The sequence below is a fragment of the Panulirus ornatus genome, chromosome 55 (assembly GCF_036320965.1).
Source record: "Panulirus ornatus isolate Po-2019 chromosome 55, ASM3632096v1, whole genome shotgun sequence".
Taxonomy (NCBI): Eukaryota; Metazoa; Arthropoda; class Malacostraca; order Decapoda; family Palinuridae; genus Panulirus; species Panulirus ornatus.
Window position 1 is genome coordinate 18,832,650 of NC_092278.1, and position 23,199 is coordinate 18,855,848.

Below are 23,199 nucleotides of genomic sequence, written 5' to 3' on the forward strand. Positions count from 1 at the left end.
CCGAGGCTGATTTCTTTGGAGGTAGCAAAGATTTATATTTAGATTGTATGGATAGCTTGAACAACACTATTCATTTTGTATACCACTGGTTTAATGTTTTTTTCTGCACAAGAATGTAAAGCAAATATCTTTGTATTTTCCTGAAATGTAAGTTATGTGTTGGGCAAATGCGTGAGACTTGACGTGTATAAGTGATTTGTAAGTAAATAATGCTGCTTTTGTTGGGGGGGGGGGGGGTGGAGTCTCGTAAAGCGTAGTCCAGTTTCCTAGGCGTTTAACCGGCTGTATCGCACAAGAGTTTAGTTTTAATAGAACATTATTTTGTAGGACCTCTTTTACAGTTTTGACGAAAGAGAATGTGAAGAAAGTAGGCATTGCTTTCGCACTCGTACGGAACACGGTATTTCCTGTGGAGATCGATAAGATTCAAGGAATGCGAGTGGCGTGGGGTTGTACAGTTGTCACTTCAAAGTACTGGGAAGTGGAGGTTCAGAGGGCACTAGCAAGTATAAAATGCGAAAGAAGCACAAATACGTGAAAACAGAGCCTAATTTTCCTTTTTTTTTTTAAAGTATTAAATAGAAGTATATGTGCTGGAAGCTATATATGTTACATAACAAAAAAGTAGGTTATCTTCCGGAAGAGGAAAAAAAATAATTCTAGGAATATTTACTATTTTTATTAAGCCTTTAAAGAATATACGAGGTAACAGATTACACATTTATATTAGCAGGACTGCCGTTGATAATAAGCATATCATAAAGCTCCTTATTGAGAGAGAAACGAACACAAGGTAGATTAATCAGGAACGTACCTGACGTACTGTAAGGATTTTAGAACTGTGCTCTCTGTGCATAGTGGACGATAGGCTGCAGCTGAAGAATCCAATCATGGTGCTGGAGTGTTCCTTTAGCTTACTTTAACGTCCTATAAGTGACCCTTAGGAGCTTGGTAGACAACACGGTTTGGAGTAGGGGTTGGGTCGTGGTGTGACTGGAGAGGGTGGGGACAGGGTTGCACGTGAGATTGATGTGCATCGCTATAGGCTTGCTTTGGTTGGGCGCTGGTCCAGTTCTGCACAGTTTAAGGATGCCCCGGAAGGTCACGGTGTAGTCGAGAGAACTTTGGTCATCGCTGGCAACAGTGGTTACCGACGAACTTCCATCGAGCTGGTGTATCCCACCAGGGCATCATCTACGAGGATGGAGTAGCAACAAGGGAACCAATCTCGTGTGTCCTGTTGTTGGACGCCGCAGGTGAGGGACGGAAAGGTTTGATGAACCGATGGTCCCTCGCGGAAACGTTGGAGCGAGACGACGCTCACTGAAAGCAGTGTCTTATGGTTTTATGAATTACTTTGGCGTGTGTGTGTGTGTGTGTGTGTGTGTGTACTTTTTTGACTCAGTGGTGGAGGTTGTAGTTGGAGATGTGGTTGGGATGCGCGAGAGACGGGCAGTCACAGCACGCGGGGAATGGCTCGCAGGAAGGGTGAGTACAGCAGGGCTGTGCCCTGGTGTCCACGAGGGAGGTGCGGGCGGGGATCCACGTCATGTTGCCCATGTGCTCCGCTCGCCATTGGCTCAGCATCTCCAACACTGGCCTGTTGGAATGGAACGGGTGTAGTGAGAAGACCATGAAGAGGATTTTGATAACAAAAGCAAAGATCAAAGTTTACTGCCCCACATGACCGTAAACTTTCACTGGTTAACGCTGTGCCGCTTCCTTTCCAATCTTTGTAGCCTGTCGCCCTTGTGATTTATTCAAGAACTTGTTAAATATTCAGGTGTACGCTTAGTAGATGGCCAGAATGACCATCTGGAGGCCATTTGAATTTGTATTTCTAAACACCTAACTCACTCCCTACTTCTGCAGTATCGAAACACATCAGTGTCACCTAGATGCAAGATGACTGGTCCCTCGACAAGTGCTTTGTATTCGGTATATAATAGTAGATGAGTCCGAATTAAGGTCATGATATTATCCGTTCACATTTCTGGAAACAGACGTGTACTCCACGAATATTAGTGTACATTTCCGTGTGGTAGGTCTTGCTTTGACACTTTTGGAAGTCCTAATATATCGATTAAGCATTTTCTACTGATCGTGGGATATATGACGACAAAGTGTAGATATATGGAACTGTTAGTGCAAGCGTTAAATGGTGTTTTCACAAGTGCTGAGAAACTACTTGACGAGTTTTCGTGTCAAGCGTTAGTTAGGTCTTTGCTCGATATGCAAAAACCAGGCGTACCATCTGTTCCGAATGTATTTGAAATATGCGTCACTGGTTTTCGATTTGTCCATTAGAAAAAAAAAAGCGAAAAAGTGGAACGTTCTGATACCACTCACTAGTGCAGCTGAACATCAAACATTAACATTTCACACGAATGGTGAAGATGGTGAGGGTATTCATAATGCGTATGTGAAAAGTGTTTTTGTTAGGTAAGTCGGGCCCCATTATCGGTATACAAAGAAAAGGCAAAACGATATTTTGCATGGAAAGTTTTCCTCTTGTATAGAACGCTTTTGTCGTTTTAATCCAGGCTAATGACTGCACATCCCAGTTATTCCGAGCAAACATAATCGCTGTATTCTGGTTATATATATATATATATATATATATATATATATATATATATATATATATATATATATATTTTTTTTTTTAAACTATTCGCCATTTCCCGCGTTAGCGAGGTAGCGTTAAGAACAGAGGACTGGGCCTTTTTTGGAATATCCTCACCTGGCCCCCTCTGTGCCTTCTTTTGGAAAATTAAAAAAAAAAAACGAGAGGGGAGGATTTCCAGCCCCCCGCTCCCTTCCCTTTTAGTCGCCTTCTACGACACGCAGGGAATACGTGGGAAGTATTCTTAATCCCCTATCCCCAGGGATATATATATATATATATATATATATATATATATATATATATATATATATATATATATATATATATATATATATAAAGCGGTCAGGGGAGACCACGGAAGGGTCTGTGGGGCCTGGTATATGAGAGGGGGCTGTGGACTCGGTGTATTAAGTGGTACCACTTAAGGTGCTTGTCTTCTTGCTCTGGATGATGCCTTTTCTTCATCTGGAAACCCGCCTGTAACTCAGATGCAACACCTCCGGCTTCTAGGTTTCTGGCCGTGTCCCTCCCCGCCCGCCCACCACCAACCAACCAACCAAGACGCTTGTTATCAAAAATAACCCTGTGGGTGGATCAACTCTCAAGGACGTGACCCGCATGTCTTCTGCAGTACCGCAATAAGGCCTCCAGAGGGGTCTGGCAGCCAACAGAGTTCCCAACATTATGAAAACGTCCTCTGGACACACCTGTAAAGTCGCATAATCCTACGCCTTAGGACCGGTTCTCTTTCTCATACATATGAATGATGTTGTTCATGGGCTGCAGTATAAGATGTCGAAATTCGCAAAGGATGCTAAACTGGGGGATATTAATCTACAGCTAAATTGGAACGCTTGCAGCATCACAGTAACAAAGAGGCGCGGGTGGACTGGGGTCACAGGTGGCAAATGAATTTTGATTTTTTGCGAGTCTGCGCAGAATTTTACGTATCGGTAAAAAAAAAAAAAAGACGAAAAGGGATGCATTTTTTTTTTCAGTTGCTTGTAATGTTCTCCATGTCCCAGAGGGAAGACGAAACCCCAAGATAAGGCACTGCTTAAGGTTTTCACCATTTCGCTAATAATAAGACAGTTACCAGCTCTTCCTTGTCAACTTTCCCTCCTATGTGTGCGAGTTTGAAGTATAACGTCAGCGATTGAGCAGACCATCACTCGCACAGAAGCAAAGGGGAATAGTTAGCCGTATGGTAGAGATTACAGTTGGCTTTTAAAGTAACCGTCATTATGCTTCGTAAGACAACCAAACGTCGTCTGCTGCTCAGGTTTGAACCACCATATAGAGTTTTCGAAATGAGTTTCGTCTGAAACGAAATAGCGCTCTCTCTCTCTCTCTCTCTCTCTCTCTCTCTCTCTCTCTCTCTCTCTCTCTCTCTCTCTCTCTCTCTCTCTAAAATGAAGAGCATGCATTGATCTTTACGGTTTGAGTGAACACTACTAAGGTATGTAATAATAATGTAGTTTTTTTTTTTTTTGACGAGTTGAACTCACCCATATTGCGTGTGGTTAGCCAGGTTGTATCGCTCGCCTGGGTCGTGGTGGAGGTTGTACAGGAGAGGCGGGTCGTGGCGTGTCAGCGGGTGACTGGGCCGGCACACAAGGTCGTAGTTTTCATCGTCCGACAATGCTGGTGGACATAGTCTCCAGGTTACCGCGAGCGAGCAAACAATTGACACTGGCTCAGGCCACCTTTTAAGCCAATAGGTTTATATAAACAGTGTGGAGAAAGAACATAAATGTGATATTCCAAAAATTTTCAAGTACACCCTCGTAAGACCTTACGTGTGCCCTTGGTGTAGAAGTGAGCCTTGAATGTACCATTAGTGACGGCGAAGGGCCCCCTAGTCTTTTCTGGGGACTCCGGATAAATTGCAAAAAATTGACGCGGACTCTGTTGGGAAAAATAGATAGGCAAATCAAAGTTATATCCTGATGTGAAGACTGACATTATAACTTACCCCACTCGTCCAGTAAGAAATGTTATAAATGGGTTTATTTTCTCCATCATATACAATATGTGGTGTGTGATAGGCTGGCCCCAACCAGGGGTGAGGGGGTGTATGCCCTGGTGTCTGCTGGTGTTTTGAAAGCGGCGTATAGAGCCAGCACCGCAGTGGCTTTCACGCTTACCTTCCCTGGCCCAGATCGCTGTCTTTCCTTTTCTACCTCATATGCTTGCCGGTTTACGAAACTACTCACACTTCCTCTCTTATGTTTCGGGTTACGTCTCACCACGTAATTCACGAGATTCTTTATCGTAAATCACGCTTATTTTCCTTTGCCTTTGGGGGGAGACGAGGTAAGAAAGCTACCCACTTTTATCCCCTACTTGTCGTTTGGGGGGCGACTAATAGAGCAGGTGCGGGGAGCTGTAAACCCTAGTTAGGAAAGAGCCAGACGAGGATTGCTCTTCGAACGCTCAGGCTGGGGTTACTGCTCGCGTGGGGTGTATTTAACATACTGAGTGGAAGGTGCCATTTTCAGGGATAGCTGGATAAGTCATGTGGTAGGGTGGTGGATGCGGGTCAAACACAGTGTTTGGGACATGGTGTTGGCATGAAGAATGGTTTACCGATAAGAGGAGATCGTGAAAGATCTGTGTAAGATATGTATCGAAGCAGCAAAGTTGAATTGGATTTCACAGAGTTGCTCAAGCAAGGGGGTTAACATTGTTGGTGAGTGGCTAGGTAGCAGCAGGCTCCTTGGGTTTGGTTATGTGTATAGAGTTTAGCTCTAACGTGTTCGCCTCTCTACCTACCTACCTACCTGCCTCCCTACATACCTTACCTTAGCGTTGGGGTCCCAGAGGAGGGGCGAGACATCGACGCCGTCCAAGAGGAGATGGGAGGTGTTGACTTGTGTGATGGCGGCCACCGTGGGCAGCACATCCAGCCCAGAGACCAGTCCGTTCGTTCGTCCTGTACACAAGGGTGATGGTTAGAATCGCCTGACCCAAGCCAGCCACGGGCCCCTGTCGTCTTGACGACCCTTTCTGATACAGTGATTTCCCACATATCCCTACTGTGTTCAGTAATGCTCGGAAGGGCTGCTGTGTGTCGCTTTTCGTCTGTTAAAGGTTTAGATTCTCAAGTGAAAGGGCTGAGTGTGGAAAGTTTTGAGGGATAAGAGTGTAATGTGGAAGGTCACATGGGTTAAGGTGGAGAGAGAGAGTGTGTGTGGTTCAGCTGTGGCAGAGACGTCCTGCTTAAGCCAATCTGTTGGACATTGTGAGTCGGTTATTGAGGGAGAGAGAGGGGAGTAAGGGGCACTAAGTGAGGATGATCTCAGTGACCGTGTGGCTCGGTAGCTGGTGATACTGTGGGAGGGAACTGCTTACCAGGGGAGATCTTGGGAGGCCAGTGGACGAAGGCGGGGACCCTGACGCCGCCTTCCCAGGTGGAGCCTTTGCCGCAGCGCAGCGGACCCGCGCACCCGCCACGCTCATGCCGCATTAGGCTCGGCCTGCCGACCCCAACAGTATGGTCAACCTTGCAGTATATATATACAATAATGTTATTTATATCTTAAATTCAGGATTGGGAATGCGCAGTTTTATTACAGAATGACGCTGGTTATATTAAACTATCATTTTACCTTGACTTGTTTTCTTTGAAGTATATAAGAAGTGTCATCAAGAGATTTTACGGTCATTTCTTTTTACGCTGGCTAAGGATTTAAGATGAGGCTACCTAGGGTTATGTCGTGTATCAGGGATAATTGCTAGGTCGACCTAGCTTACCGCACCTGATACTTAAGGATCAGGGCAGGTCTTGCTTAAGGAACCAACCTTTACACATAAATAGACAAGAATACTTCTAGCTCTTCGTATTTGTAAAAGTTTTAGTTCATTTTTTTTTTTTTAATCAAGTCTCATATCAAGAGAGAGATATGTTATATTCAGCCTTATCTAGAATTCAGGTTTTGTGGTTAACGCTACCCGTTATCTGAGGTGAACCAGATGAGAGTGGAGGAAAGGAGGTTGAGACGGCGGAGGGCGGACATGAGCCTCCCCACCGCCCAGTCCATCTCGTTCAAGGCGTCGCCGAACACCCCGCGCGCACTCACGCCGTGGAACTCCTCCGAGGCGAATTGTGGGTGATGGACCTGCACGTGTATTAATTTGCCTCGTCAGAGCACGGTTCATGGTATATGTTGGATCCTTACATTATTATTATTATTAGCAATAGCAGTAGTGTTACCAGTAAGATGCGTACGTGACAACTCACATGGTGGAAGGGGAAGTAGAGGAAGAACGAGCGGTTGCGGGCGGCGGAGTCGCTGACGAAGCGCAGGGCGTGGTTCAGAGGCGGTGGGTGAGACAGGGCTGCTCCACCGGCTGCTCGACGATGGTCGTGTTACTGTAATGTAGCGGCGAGTCTTGCCTTAACGCCTCTCCAGCATGACCCAAATGAAGAGCAGCATTACCCTACCTACTTACCCAGCTAAGAAACTAGTCACATTCACCTCGTAGCCAGCACTCTAGTGCTCTTGAACATATACCGAAACTCCAGAATGAAAGTAGCGTAGCCCAACGTGTTTATATGACGGCTCGCAGGAAGGGCTGCTATCCTGATTCCTCCCAGGGTGTGATAGGTTAGAGGAAATAGAATATACGGATGGGCGTCAAACCTACTGTGATAGGTTAGAGGAAATAGAATATACGGATGGGCGTCAAACCTACAGGTCAGTCGTCTACACGAATAATGGCTCTCGCGCTGGAAGAAATCACCATCAAAGACAGTTTGATTATCCCCGATTCTTCGCCCTCACTTTTTTCCTTAAACGCCCTGAGATCAACGTATAACAGGCTGGTCTTTGAAACCATTTATTATCGATCAAGGGATTCAAATCCAATCGTTATGGAGCGATTCCCTCACTTATAGAACCCCGGGAGCATGATAATACTTTTGCCAAACTGTCTCTGGGTTGAGAACAACATTAGACTGTCATTTATTTATCTCTCAGAACTTTTGATAGAAAGGAACTAACACGTCTGCCGAAATTAAGTAAACAAGAACAGCTAGGTACTGGTTGAAACATTTTCCATCACGAAATGTGATCAGGAAAACGTATAATGATTAGCAGACTACGATATGTGGTTATGGCTAGGTTAAGGATATAAGTGCTGTTGGCGCTTTGGCGTATCTGAAATGTTAAATCGCGAATTGTTAAATTTGTGGGTAGAGATATAGACGCGAACTAAAATACAGTTGCAGACTGTAAAAAAAAAAATATGGAGCCGTATATATGGATGATCTGTGGAAGTAAATCCAGCTAGAAATAGCAAAACACCTCAAGATGAGCGTGGGGTCCACAGTAAAGTTGCCGCTAATAGCTTCTTCATATACTGATATGTCAACACCAAATCATGTTTTTTTTTCATTAACTTAAAGAAATCCTTCTTTAATGTATAGAATTTAGTTTCAAGAGCAGTCACAACTCCTGACTCTGACGTAAGGCATTGAATTGCACCCCACTAGACTTGTTGATTGAACTCACACACACACACAGAGGACAGAGTACAGAGAGAAAACTGCAAACACTTGCACACGAAAGATTAAGATGAGCCGAGTTACAGGGAAAGGCTAGAGGCTAGAGAAAAGTTAGGGATCACCTGACCACATCCTAAAAATTTTTGAAAGCGTCTTGGTAGCGTAGTTAGTACACAGTTTTTCGAAGGATGTAGGAATGGAACGACTACTTAGTGGGCATAATACGAGGTTAAAGGAGAAAGTCGTTAGAAGGGTCTTGTTGCTCACCTGAATAGTGGACAGGAGACTTCCCACCGCCAGCAGAGGTCGTGGCAGGGGCCGCGTTTCGGGAAGCACTCCCGGCAGGGGCACATGTCGTGTGAGTAAGGCACGCCCAGGTACTCGTCGAAACCGAAGTGTGTGGGCAGGTACTCCCCGTGGGTGCCCACACCGAGGTGCCACTTGCCCACTATCATGGTCCGGTAACCCTGCTTGCGCATCATATAACAATCCTGTTAGTTTCCCGCCATAAACCCACGGGTGGTAAGACGCAGCGAATCGAGTGGAATTCTGATAAATGTGTGACTGTGAACTTGTCAGCTTACGGTGAAAGGTGGTGGATTTTGGTGGATATATGTAAGGATTTTGCCGTTAGCTTCATAGTGTCACGAGAGCAGTGAAGAAACATATATGAAATTGTTTAATCGTAACAAACAGGTGCAGTCGAGTTGTGTAGGGTGGGAGGCTGTCATGCATGACTGTACGACCCCTTGAGCACGGCGGTACGACCCTCGCGTATGATGGCCTTGCCTTTGACCTGATTTGTGGGTGTCAGCTCAGAGCTCAGCGTCACATACGTACTCTAAAGTCGTACCACAGGTCAATTATTTACGGCAGTAGCAGCAGCTGCCGCGCCTATACACCACAAGCGTCACGACTGTGCCACATTCAAGGGGGAAGCAAACGTCTGGTAGTTAGTTATCAAGTAGCTCACCTTATCTCTGAGGAGGCTGGCGATAGTGGTCTCGCTGCGGGGGAGGCCGAGGAAGCTCTCAGGCACGAAGGTCCCAGGGTAGACTCCGCTCCGCACTTGCAGCCGCCCCGTCAGCAGAGACGCCCTGCAGAAGCCAGGGAACGCAGGATAAGTGACTGTGGGACGAACAGGTTATGGCTGTGGCTTGCATGCAAGCCGGCGGAGATTTGGTCATTGGCACTATCCTCACCCCAAGCTCTCTGGTAATGTGATTGGGTGATCTTTGACCTTGCCCTTAATCAGGTCGTAGATTAACGGCATCATACCAAAAGCGTTGTATCTCGGGAATCAAGGGATGACGTGTGGACATTCATTGTTACAGCAGTTGAGATTGGTTGAACGTGGCATTTTAAGCCCAGGTTGGGGTGAGGTAGGTTCGTTCTCTGGTTAGAGCACGGTAAGTGATGAGAGCGGGTAAAGGGGTCAGACATACGGGAAAAACTCACCTTCCTCTCACTCCCATTGACCATGTATCACTACCCATTAATTATTGCAAGTACATTATGTTTGAGGTAGAGTGTCCCTGGTAAGTCTCTCTGATCTTTAGCTAAGGGCATCGCTAACAACTTCTGTCGTTCTATCATTCCTTCACCTTTCTGCTCTGTCGATATTATAGCTGTCTCTCCCGTAGACAAAGCAACTATGTTTCTCGTTGTTTTTCTCCTCTAACTCTACGTTGGATGACTCAACATTCTCTCACCCTCCACTGATGCTCCTCTCACCAAACCTATGCCCCCCTCCCAGGTGCTCTCTTTTCGAACAGTCCGAAAAGACCTGAAACCTACGGGTTAGATCATATCTTATTGTCGCTAAACTCCGGTCACCTTTCGTCTTTGAGTTGAACCGCCCGATGCATTCTGGTAATGTCTAAGAGTACCGACCAGCATTAGTGACTTTCAAGGTGAATCACTGTATTTTGAAATGAAACCTGCATATTATTTTTTGAATTTATAATACTTTTCAAATCATCAATTTTCAGTTTTATGGTCGTCTTCTTTCTACACCACAGTGACGCGTTGTCACAGATAATTTCCTTTTTTCCCATTAGTGTACGCTTTTTCTTGTAACTGATCTAAGAGAATTGTTCAAGTTATAATGTAATGGGGAAGCTGCAAAGAGCTGTGTACTTAGCACCTTTACATTATATTTTCTGTGTAGAAAATCTGGTCCTACTTTTTTTATGAGAAAATAACCGGAGTTTACTTTATTAGTGTCTTGGCGACTACTTGGGACCTGAATGTTGTCATAAAATTGATTACCAGTCCGCAGCATTCACTGGGAGATGCAACAGACTTACCTGGAGGGGCTGCAGACGGGGCTGGTGACGTAGAAGTGCGTGAAGATCCTACTGTGGGTGGCCAACTTGTCTATGTGTGGCGTGCTGTGGGTACGCATGTCGTAGTTTAACCTCTGTGTAAAGAATCCAGCTTTCTAAAAACATTACTTTGGTTGTATGATTACGTACATGTTGGGGGGGGGGGGGGGTCAAATATATCTCATAATCGTAGTTAGGTCTTCATCAGGGAGCAGGTTAGATTTGCATAGACGGATTACTGAGGGATAGGGCCGTTGGTGTCTGGGAAATGCGCGTGACGTTATGTGACATCTGTGAACGGGTCTTACCGGGATGTAGGGTGACCGGAAATGCCAAGATCCCCATAACCCAGGTCGTCCGCCAGCAGGAAGATGACGTTGGGTCGTGCGCTACTGTTGAAGTTCCGTTCCTCACTCGCACTCTCCCCATTTTTCTTTTCAGTGTACGTTCGTTCACGTAAGGCAGCGCCCTCGAGTCTTTCGTTAGTAATGAACTGTTTCCTTGTTCCATCTTCCACTCCCTCTCCGTTACCGCTGACGAAGAACACCAGGAGATAGACAACATGAAAAGTTACCATAGTTTTCACCTTTTCCCCTTTAGTATGTGGGATATTATTCAGTACGTTAACGTCACGGGTACGTCGGTCGGGATACTGGCGGCAGAGCGTAATGGGAGATCAGCCACGCTCGGCAACTGCGTATAAACTGCAGCTTACAAATATTGTGATCGTACCTCTGTGCGAGGAGATACCTTATCACATGTATCTCCTGTGGATTGACGGTAGTCTTTGTGTGTGATTAAGTCTCTATGAGTCCAGGGAGAGAGAGTTTTATACACATAAGATCCTCTCAAAACATTTTGCTTGTTTTACAACACCACCCCCTATTATTTCTTCGAGTTAATGTTTCCAATCGTTCAGCAGTCTATTATAGCAGAAGAAAATACAATAAACCCATTAGTGGCTAAGTGATGTCCATGGCAGCTTGTGATGTATTCAGAAGCCAGTTGATTATGCACGCTGACACCACGGCATTTGACCCTGTGCTAAGGTCATGCCATGCGCTCCATCTGGGTTTACTTTTGTGAACTACAACTGTAAACACAACTCCACTGCCCTGTTCCACCACCACCGGGTGTGGCAACGAAAACTATTGGCCTTTGGTGCTAATGTCGCGCTGGGCGTGCTGTTTAGGTGTGGATATGTGTACTCTTGTACAGGTCTACAGACATACTTAAAAAAGGTTTTCTGAAATAGCTAATCTGTTTTGAGTACTTATTGTGCATGCGGAGAGGGAGTTTACACTTGTTGACACCCAGCTCTAAGCCTTTTTTGTTATGCCTTCTTCTGCTTCTTATTTTCTTTTTTACATTGGAGGCTCCAGTCACGGACGAAAGTCCACATCAAGGCCGGGCCTTACATAATTGAAATAAAGAGAGGTTAGTGAAAGGGAAAAAGAAGAGACACAAGAAAGTATTTGGGAAATTTGGAGGAAGTGAAAAACCTTTAGAATGTGTCAGGTCATAGATATTGGGAAGTACGTGAGAGGGTAATGAGTTCCAGAGCTTCGAGGTGTGAGGAAAGGAAGTTACCCAAATGGCCCACCCTTGAGTTACCAACGGCTACACATTAATCCTGTAACGCAGCATCTTGCCAGATATTGTGTTGTTTAGTCAGTGGGAGGGATACAAGCAGCCAGCTTTCGGGAGCAAAAACCAAAGTAATACCTATAGAATAGGGAAAGTGAATCAACTTTATGGTGTAGGGCAAGCGGGTAGTTTTGATAGCCTGGGAGAGTTTATAGGTTGGACTGCTTTCGACTCAACTTTGTCAAGTAAGGATGCAGAGTTACAACCAACCACTCCAGATGTGAGAAAAGTACTCCATACAAGGACGGATCAATCCTTTCCATAAATGGACCAAGTGTTCTGAAGAAACGAAATTTCGACTTCTAAACAAGACACCCAATTTCTGAGGCAGACTTAGCTATATCCATTGTATAGGGCTTCTAAAAAAAAAAAAAAAGTGGATATTACAGTAATACCAAGTAATTTTATTGAGTGAAGAGGTCAAATTTTCCATTGAGAAATGATTAGAAACTTGACCTTGGAGGCATTAAACTTACCAGATTTCATCTACATCTCTGAGATATCCTGAGTATTGAGGAAGTTGTGTCAAGATGAGTTACAGATTGAGAGAAAAGGAGCAGAATTTAGGGATATGGAGGATTGCAGTGTTTAATTGTCAGTGTATGAGTGCGTTTAGATATTTGTGAAAGGAAATCGTTGATAAAAAGGAAAAAAAGTGTAAGACAGGACAGAACCTTGAGGGACACTACTGCTGATTGCTCTCTGCATTCGTTTATTTCATTTGGCTTGTTCTACTCATCCATTGCTTTATGTTATGGTTGCATTTCTCGTATATATATATATATATATATATATATATATATATATATATATATATATATTTATTTATTTATTTATTTATTTATTTATTTTGCCTTGTCGCTGTCTCCCGCGTTTGCGAGGTAGCGCAAGGAAACAGACGAAAGAAATGGCCCAACCCACCCCCATACACAATGTATACACACAAACGTCCACACACGCAAATATACATACCTATACATCTCAATGTACACATATATATACATACACAGACACATACATATATACCCATGCACACAATTCACACTGTCTGCCCCCATTCACTCCGATCGCCACCTCGCCACCCATGGAATACCTTCCCCCTCCCCCCTCATGTGTGCGAGGTAGCACTAGGAAAAGACAACAAAGGCCCCATTCGTTCATACTCAGTCTCTAGCTGCCACGCAATAATGCCCGAAACCACAGCTCCCTTTCCACATCCAGGCCCCACACAACTTTCCATGGTTTACCCCAGACGCTTCACATGCCCTGATTCAATCCACTGACAGCACGTCAACCCCGGTATACCACATCGATCCAATTCACTCTATTCGTTGCCCTCCTTTCACCCTCCTGCATGTTCAGGCCCCAATCACACAAAATCTTTTTCACTCCATCTTTCCACCTCCAATTTGGTCTCCCACTTCTCCTCGTTCCCTCCACCTCCGACACATATATCCTCTTTGTCAATCTTTCCTCACTCATTCTCTCCATGTGACCAAACCATTTCAAAACACCCTCTTCTGCTCTCTCAACCACACTCTTTTTATTTCCACACATCTGTCTTACCCTTACATTACTTACTCGATCAAACCACCTCTCATCACATATTGTCCTCAAACATCTCATTTCCAGCACATCCACCCTCCTGCGCACAACTCTATCCATAGCCCACGCCTCGCAACCATACAACATTGTTGGAACCACTATTCCTTCAAACATACCCATTTTTGCTTTCCGAGATAATGTTCTCGACTTCCACACATTCTTCAATGCTCCCAGAATTTTCGCCCCCTCCCCCACCCTATGATTCACTTCCACTTCCATGGTTCCATCCACTGCCAGATCCACTCCCAGATATCTAAAACACTTTACTTCCTCCAGTTTTTCTCCATTCAAACTTACCTCCCAATTGACTTGACCCTCAACCCTACTTTCCCTAATAACCTTGCTCTTATTCACATTTACTCTTAACTTTCTTCTTTCACACACTATACCAAACTCAGTCACCAGCTTCTGCAGTTTCTTACATGAGTCCGCCACCAGCGCTGTATCATCAACGAACAACAACTGACTCACTTCCCAAGCTCTCTCATCCACAACAGACTGCATACTCTTTCCAAAACTCTTGCATTCACCTCCCTAACAACCCCATCCATAAACAAATTAAACAGCCATGGAGACATCACACACCCCTGCCGCAAACCTACATTCACAGAGAACCAATCACTTTCCTCTCTTCCTACACGTACACATGCCACACATCCTCGATAAAAACTTTTCACTGCTTCTAACAGCTTGCCTCCCACACCATATATTCTTAATACCTTCCACAGAGTATCTCTATCAACTCTATCATATGCCTTCTCCAGATCCATAAATGCTACATACAAATCCATTTGTTTTTCTAAGTATTTCTCACATACATTCTTCAAAGCAAACACCTGATCCACACATCCTCTACCACTTCTGAAACCACCCTGCTCTTCCCCAATCTGATGCTCTGTACATGCCTTCACCCTCTCAATCAATACCCTCCCATATAATTTACCAGGAATACTCAACAAACTTATACCTCTGTAATTTGAGCACTCACTCTTATCCCCTTTGCCTTTGTACAATGGCACTACGCAAGCATTCCACCAATCCTCAGGCACCTCTTCATGAATCATACATACATTAAATAACCTTACCAACCAGTCAACAATACAGTCACCCCCTTTTTTAATAAATTCCACTGCAATATCATCCAAACCTGCTGCCTTGCCGGCTTTCATCTTCCGTAAAGCTTTTACTACCTCTTCTCTATTTACCAAATCATTTTCCCTAACCCTTTCACTTTGCACACCACCTCGACCAAAACACCCTATATCTGCCACTCTATCATCAAACACATTCAACAAACCTTCAAAATACTCACTCCATCTCCTTCTCACATCACCACTACTTGTTATCACCTCCCCATTAGCCCCCTTCACTGAAGTTCCCATTTGCTCCCTTGTCTTACGCACTTTATTTACCTCCTTCCAGAACATCTTTTTATTCTCCCTGAAATTTAATGATACTCTCTCACCCCAACTCTCATTTGCCCTCTTTTTCACCTCTTGCACCTTTCTCTTGACCTCCTGCCTCTTTCTTTTATACCTCTCCCACTCATTTGCATTTTTTCCTTGCAAAAATCATGCAAATGCCTCTCTCTTCTCTTTCACTAATAATCTTACTTCTTCATCCCACCACTCACTACCTTTTCTAATCAACCCACCTCCCACGCTTCTCATGCCACAAGCATCTTTTGCGCAAGCCTTCACTGCTTCCCTAAATACATCCCATTCCTCCCCCACTCCCCTTACCTCCTTTGTTTTCACCTTTTTCCATTCTGTACTCAGTCTCTCCTGGTACTTCCTCACACAAGTCTCCTTCCCAAGCTCACTTACTCTCACCACTCTCTTCACCCCAACATTCTCTCTTCTTTTCGGAAAACCCCCACAAATCTTCACCTTCGCCTCCACAAGATAATGATCAGACATCCCTCCAGTTGCACCTCTCAGCACATTAACATCCAAAAGTCTCTCTTTCGTGCGTCTATCAATTAACACCTAATCCAATAATACTCTCTGGCCATCTCTCCTACTTACATACGTATACTTATGTATATCTCGCTTTTTAAACCAGGTATTCCCAATCACCAGTCCTTTTTCAGCACATAAATCTACAAGCTCTTCACCATTTCCATTTACAACACTGAACACTCCATGTATACCAATTATTCCCTCAACTGCCACATTACTCACCTTTGCATTCAAATCACCCATCACTATAACCCGGTCTCGTGCATCAAAACCACTAACACACTCATTCAGCTGCTCCCAAAACACTTGCCTCTCATGATCTTTCTTCTCATGCCCAGGTGCATATGCACCAATAATCACCCATCTCTCTCCATCAACTTTCAGTTTTACCCATATCAATCTAGAATTTACTTTCTTACACTCTATCACATACTCCCACAACTCCTGATTCAGGAGTAGTGCTACTCCTTCCCTTGCTCTTGTCCTCTCACTAACCCCTGACTTTACTCCCAAGACATTCCCAAACCACTCCTCCCCTTTACCCTTGAGCTTCGTTTCACTCAGAGCCAAAACATCCAGTTTCCTTTCCTCAAACATACTACCTATCTCTCCTTTTTTCTCATGTTGGTTACATCCACACACATTTAGACACCCCAATCTAAGCCTTCGAGGAGGATAAGCACTCCTCGCTTGACTCCTTCTTCTGTTTCCCCTTTTAGAAAGTTAAAATACATGGAGGGGAGGGTTTCTGGCCCCCCGCTCCCGTCCCCTTTAGTCGCCTTCTATGATACGTGAGGAATGCGTGGGAGGTATTCTTTCTCCCCTCTCCCCAGGGATAATTTCTACTGTCTCCCATTATTCATTCCCATCGCCACCCCGCCACGCATGAAATAACAACCCCCTCCCCCCGCATGTGCCCGAGGAAGCGCTCAGAAACGACAACAAAGGCCACATTCATTCACACTCAGTCTCTAGCTGTCATGTATAATGCACCGAAACCACAGCTCCCTTTCCACATCCAGGCCCCACACAACTTTCCATGGTTTACCCCAGATGCTTCACATGCCCTGGTTCAATCCATTGACAGCATGTCGACCCCAGTATACCACATCGTTCCAATTCACTCTATTCCTTGCATGCCTTTCTGCCTCCTGCACGTTCAGGCCCCGATCGCTCAAAATCTTTTTCACTCCATCTTTATACTCCAATTTGGTCTCCCACTTCTCCTCGTTCCCTCCACCTCTGACACATATATCCTCTTTGTCAGTCTTTCCTCACTCATTCTCTCCATGTGACCAAACCATTTAAAAACACCCTCTTCTGCTCTCTCAACCACACACTTTTTATTACCACACATCTCTCTTACCCTTTCATTCCTTACTCGATCAAACCACCTCACACCGCATATTGTCCTCAAACATCTCATTTCCAGCATATCCACCCTCCTCTGCACAACTCTATCTATAGCCCACGCCTGGCAACCATATATCATTGTTGGAACCACTATTCCTTCAAACACACCCATTTTTGCTTTCCAAGATAACATTCTCGACTTTCACACATTCTTCAATGCTCCCAGAACTTTTGCTCCCTCCCCTACCCTATGATTCACTTCCGCTTCCATGGTTCCATCTGCTGCCAAATCCACTCCCAGATATCTAAAACACTTCACTTCCTCTAGTTTTTCTCCATTCAAACTTACCTCCCAATTGACTTGTCCCTCAACCCTACTGTACCTAATAACCTTGTTCTTATTCACATTTACTCTCAGCTTTCTTCTTTCACACACTTTACCAAACTCAGTCACCAGCTTCTGCAGTTTCTCACATGAATCAGCCACCAGCGCTGTGTCATCAGCGAACAACAACTGACTCGCTTCCCAAGCTCTCTCATCCATAAAAAACTGCATACTTGCCCCTCTTTCCAAAACTCTTGCATTCATCTTCATAACAACCCCAACCATAAACAAATTAAACAACCATGGAGACATCACGCACCGCTGCCGCAAACCAATATTCACTGAGAATCAGTCACCTTCCTCTCTTCCTACACGTACACATGCCTTACATCCTCGATAAAAACTTTACACTGCTTCTAACAACTTGCCTCCCACACCAAGGTTAATACCTTCCACAGAGCATCTCTATCAACTCTATCATATGCCTTCTCCAGATCCATAAGTGCTACATACAAATCCATTTGCTTTTCTAAGTATTTCTCACATACATTCTTTAAAGAAAACACCTGATCCACACATCCTCTACCACTTCTGAAACCACACTGCTCTTCCCCAGTCTGATGCTCTGTACATGCCTTCACTCTCTCAATCAATACCCTCCCATATAATTTCCCAGGAATACTCAACAAACTTATACCTCTGTAATTTGAGCACTCACTTTTATCCCCTTTGCTTTGTACAATGGCACTATGCAAGCATTCTGCCAATCCTCAGGCACCTCACCATGAGTCATACATACATTAAATAATCTTATCAACCAGTTAACAATACAGTCACCCCCTTTTTTTCATAAATTCCACCGCAATACCATCCAAACCCGCTGCCTTGCTGGCTTTCATCTTCCACAAAGCTTTTACTACCTCTCTGTTTATCAAATAATTCTCCCTAACCCTCTCACTTTGCACACCACCTCGACCAAAACACCCTATATCTACCACTCTTATCATCAAACACATTCAACAAACCTTCAAAATACTCACTCCATCTCCTTCTCACATCACCATTACTTGTTATCACCTCCCCATTAGCCCCCTTCACTGATGTTCCCATTTGTTCCCTTGTCTTACACACTTTATTTACCTCCTTCCAAAACATATTTTTGGAAACATAAGTTTTAGGACCCTGCTTGTTTGGGGTTACTTTACAAATGAAAAGTCGCCTTTTGTGAAGCTGTATCCCTGGGAGTACAGTCTTATCAAAAACTCACTCCATAGTGGTCTAAATTTTTGTCACTGGAAGAATTGCAACCTTGGACTGCAGTATCCTTGAGAAGGGTTTTGGGTAACACTAGGATTCTTTCATAGAAATTGGTCATAGGGTAATATTTTTAACATATGCATTTGCCATTTCCCGGATTAGCGAGGTAGCATCAAAAACAGATGACTGAGCCGTAGAGAGAAAAATCCTCACTTAGCCCCCTTCTCTATCCCTTCATTTAGAAAGTAAATAGGAGGGGATGATATCCAGCACCCCACTCCCACCAGTTTTAGTTGAATTCTATGATTTGCAGGGAATACATGGCCAATATTTTTTTCCCTGTCCCAAGGACTGAACCAGGGCATTTGAAGCATCTGGGGTAAACCATGGAAAGGTCTGTGGTTTCAGTGCATTACACATGACAGCTACAGACTGTGAACAAATGTGGCATTTTTCGTGTTTTCCTGGTGCTACCTTGCTGAGGCAGGGGGTAACGATGCTGCTTCCTGTGGAGTGGGGTAGTAACAGGAATGGATGAAGGCAAGCAGGTATGAATATGTATGTGCATGTGTATATATGTGTATATATGTATGTGTATGTATGTTGATGTGTATGTGTATATATGTATATGTACGTGTATTGGCATTTATGTATATGTGTATATAAGTAGATGGGCCATTCTTTGCCTGTTTCCTGGTGCTACCTCGCTAATGCGAGAAATGGCGACCAAGTATAATAGATAATATGTGTGTATATATATATATATATATATATATATATATATTTTATTTATTTATTTATTTTGCTTTGTCGCTGTCTCCCATGTTAGCGAGGTAGCCTAAGGAAACAGACTAAAGAATGGCCCAACCCACCCACATACACATGTATGTACATACACGTCCACACACGCAAATATGCATACCTATACATCTCGATGTACACATATATATATATATATACACACACAGACATATACATATATACACATGTACATAATCATACTGTCTGCCTTTATTTATTCCCATCGCCACCTCGCCACACATGGAATAACAACCCCCTCCCCCCTCATGTGTGTGAGGTAGCGCTAGGAAAAGACAACAAAGGTCCCATTCGTTCACACTCAGTCTCTAGCTGTCATGTAATAAAGCACCGAAACCACAGCTCCCTTTCCACATCCAGGCCCCACATGGTTCACCCCAGACGCTTCACATGCCCTGGTTCAATCCACTGACAGCACGTCAACCCTGGTATACCACATTGTTCCAGTTCACTCTATTCCTTGCACGCCTTTCACCCTCCTGCATGTTCAGGCCCCGATCACTCAAAATCTTTTTCACTCCATCTTTCCACCTCCAATTTGGTCTCCCACTTCTCGTTCCCTCCACCTCTGACACATATATCCTCTTGGTCAATCTTTCCTCACTCATTCTCTCCATGTGACCAAACCATTTCAAAACACCCTCTTCTGCTCTCTCAACCACACTCTTTATTTCCACACATCTCTCTTACCCTTACATTACTCACTCGATCAAACCACCTCACACCACATATTGTACTCAAACATCTCATTTCCAGCACATTCACCTTCCTGCGCACAACTCTATCCACAGCCCACGCCTCGCAACCATATAACATTGTTAGAACCACTGTTCCTTCAAACATCCCATTTTTGCTTTCCTAGATAATGTTCCCGACTTCCATTCTTCAAGGCTCCCAGAATTTTCGCCCCATCCCCCACCCTATGATTCACTTCCACTTCCATTGTTCCATCAGCTGCCAAATCCACTCCCAGATATCTAAAACACTTCACTTCATCCAGTTATTCTCCATTCAAACTTACCTCCCAATTGACTTGTCCCTCAACCCTACTGTACCTAATAATCTTGCTCTTATACACATATACTCTCAGCTTTCTTCTTTCACACACTTTACCAAACTCAGTCACCAGCTTCTGCAGTTTCTCACACGAATCAGCCACCAGCGCTGTATCATCAGCGAACAACAACTGACTCACTTCCCAAGCTCTTATACACCACATACTGCATACTTACCCCTCTTTCCAAAACTCTTGCATTTACCTCCCCAACAACCCTTCATAAACATATTAAGCAACCATAGAGACATCACACACCCCTGCCGCAACCAACATTTACTGAGAACCAATCACTTTCCTCTCTTCCTACACGTGCACATGCCTTACATCCTCGATAAAAACTTTTCACTGCTTTTAACAACTTGCCTCCCACACCATATATTCTTAATATCTTCCACAGAGCATCTCTATCAACTCTATCATAATTACACTTGATTTCCTGTATTTTCATTATTATTCTAACCCTTTTAGTCTCTCAAAAGATTTAATTTTTTTAAAAAATACCTCCAGACAAATTTCTAAGGAAGAGTCCTGGCATTACTCAACTTTCTTAAAGGCTCCTACAGTCCAAGGTTGTGATACTTCCATTAGCAGGAAATATCACTCCTTTGGAGTTGGAAATATTTTTATGAGACTGTAATCTCAGTGACACAGCCTTGCCAAAGGTGAATTCACCTGTAATGTAACCTTAAGCAAGCAGAATTTGGTAACACCAATATATATATATATATATATATATATATATATATATATATATATATATATATATATATATATATATATGGTATATGCTGTATAGGAAATCAGGTAAGGCAGGAAGAAAAGGCAGCAACCTGGGCAAAAGGAATGAACCTAAGCAGCTTTTGAAGAGCAAGCTCACTGCACAGTTGTTGCTAACCTTCCTAGTACCCAGGTAGATAGTATTGCTAATACATCCCTGGTAGATAGTTGCCTAACACCTACTACTTCCAAGAGAATGGGAGAAATCTTAGCCTCTCATTTGTGCTATACTGCTTTGAAAATTGAAACCATAGTGCAAGTGTTGTTTGATTGCTATTTGTGTTTATATCCTTTAGGTTGTGTGTTGAAGTACCAATGATTTTTTGTTTAGTGATATTTACCTCTGTTTTGTTTCTATTGAGATTTTTTTAAGTAACTTTTTTTTTATATGCTGTAGTTTCTTAGTGTGCATTCTGTCCCCCACCCCAATTTCCCACATTTCACTTAGTGTACTTTATTAGATGTGTATTTTTCCCATCTGCCCCATTTTCCCAAATAACGGGAGGCAATATTGACCATACATAGGATAGGGGAGCAAGGCCCCAATGGAGGAGGTTCCATGGACCAGAAAAATCCCTTTTTTCGCAATGCCTATGGTCCTACACACTTCAGTAAAAAAAAGTTTTGATTGCTTTAACCTGAAAAAGTATTTTAAAATACATCCTACCCTGCTGTGTGTGGGATATGCAAGGAGAGAAAAGGTCAGGCAGAGTTAACCCAATTTTGTAAAAGGGGATATAAATCAGTCTCTGACCCATACTTATATTCTGTTACAAGTTCTGACACAACTTATTTTACATTAAACAGATTGTCATTTTTCATTTGTACAGCATGGAACCTGGCACTTCAGTCACAGATGGATGGAGGAAGGCATATCCTGAGCAATTATGGAGAAAGCTGACAGAATCATGGTAATGCATAGTTTTAGTTCATTATTTTTATCTTCTTTAGATATATTCTAAATGTTTGTGTATGGTGTGGTAAGAGTTAAATCCTTGAGTCTGTAAGCAAGATGAAGGTCTGCAGTATGCTGGGGGAGTTGGGACATGGAAGATATTTAAGTTGCAGGTTGCCAATGATAAGGCTGTGATGGCAGACTCCAAAGAGAATCTTTCAGAAGTTTTTGGCACAGTTTATGAAAGTATGGAATAAGAGGAAGTTGAAAATATCTCAGTGAAAATAAGGTAAGAGGTTGCAGCAGAGTGTGAGACAAGTATTTGAGTGTGTATTGAAATTTAGGAGAATCTGGAAAATGTGGAATGCTTTGGTACCTTTCAGAGGATGTAGTTGCAAATGGAACCATAAGGGTAAAATGAGTCAGGTGGAAGAGGTCCTAGGTGTGTTAAGGAGTGTTTTAAGGAATGTCTGGAAGGAAACACCATTGTTTTTTAGGGAAAGATGGGCATGTTTTGAAGGTATAGTAGTCCCATCAGTATTGTGTGGATGCAAGTCATGGGCTAGTAATGCAAAAGAGAGAAAGGTGGATGTTTTAGAGATATAAATGGTTGAGGATGATGTTTGGCACATCGTGGTTTGATCTTGTAAGGAATATGTTTCAGTAAGAGGTGTGGCAGTAACTGCACTCTGAATGAGAGGGTCAACCAGGTACTGCTGAATGGTTTGGGCATATGGAGATGCATAATGAAAAGAGACTGAGAAAGATGTTTGTGCAGACCTGATTCTGTTATTATTCCTGGTAGTGAACAAGCTGATCAGAAAGCAAAGGCAGCAGTGGTACCTAGTTTGATGCTCACTTCTGTATACCCCACAGCAGAATGGACCCCAGTCTGAGGACTTCTGCACAATACATGAAAAAGAGAATGGAGAGTCCAGCAACAACAAAATGTGGGATATCAGGAGATGGGAGTTCCTGGCAGCTGAGAGATTAGTGTTCAGCCCAAGCAACAAATAGGTGTGGATCTAGCAAGATGGT

General features: G+C 43.6%; 1 protein-coding gene across 1 annotated transcript; it reads right to left on the bottom strand.

Annotated features, from left to right (window-relative positions):
* Nucleotides 1–663: 663 nt before the first annotated feature.
* Nucleotides 664–11,179, bottom strand: LOC139765492 (arylsulfatase A-like). The gene is given in 12 exon segments (XM_071692940.1): nt 664–1,600; nt 4,138–4,273; nt 4,429–4,537; nt 5,434–5,564; nt 5,984–6,108; nt 6,584–6,750; nt 6,873–6,949; nt 6,952–7,004; nt 8,406–8,605; nt 9,112–9,235; nt 10,448–10,531; nt 10,774–11,179. Coding segments are annotated over 12 exon segments (1,674 nt in total). The 5' UTR covers nt 11,043–11,179; the 3' UTR covers nt 664–1,401.
* Between the last annotated feature and the right edge of the window lie 12,020 nt (nt 11,180–23,199).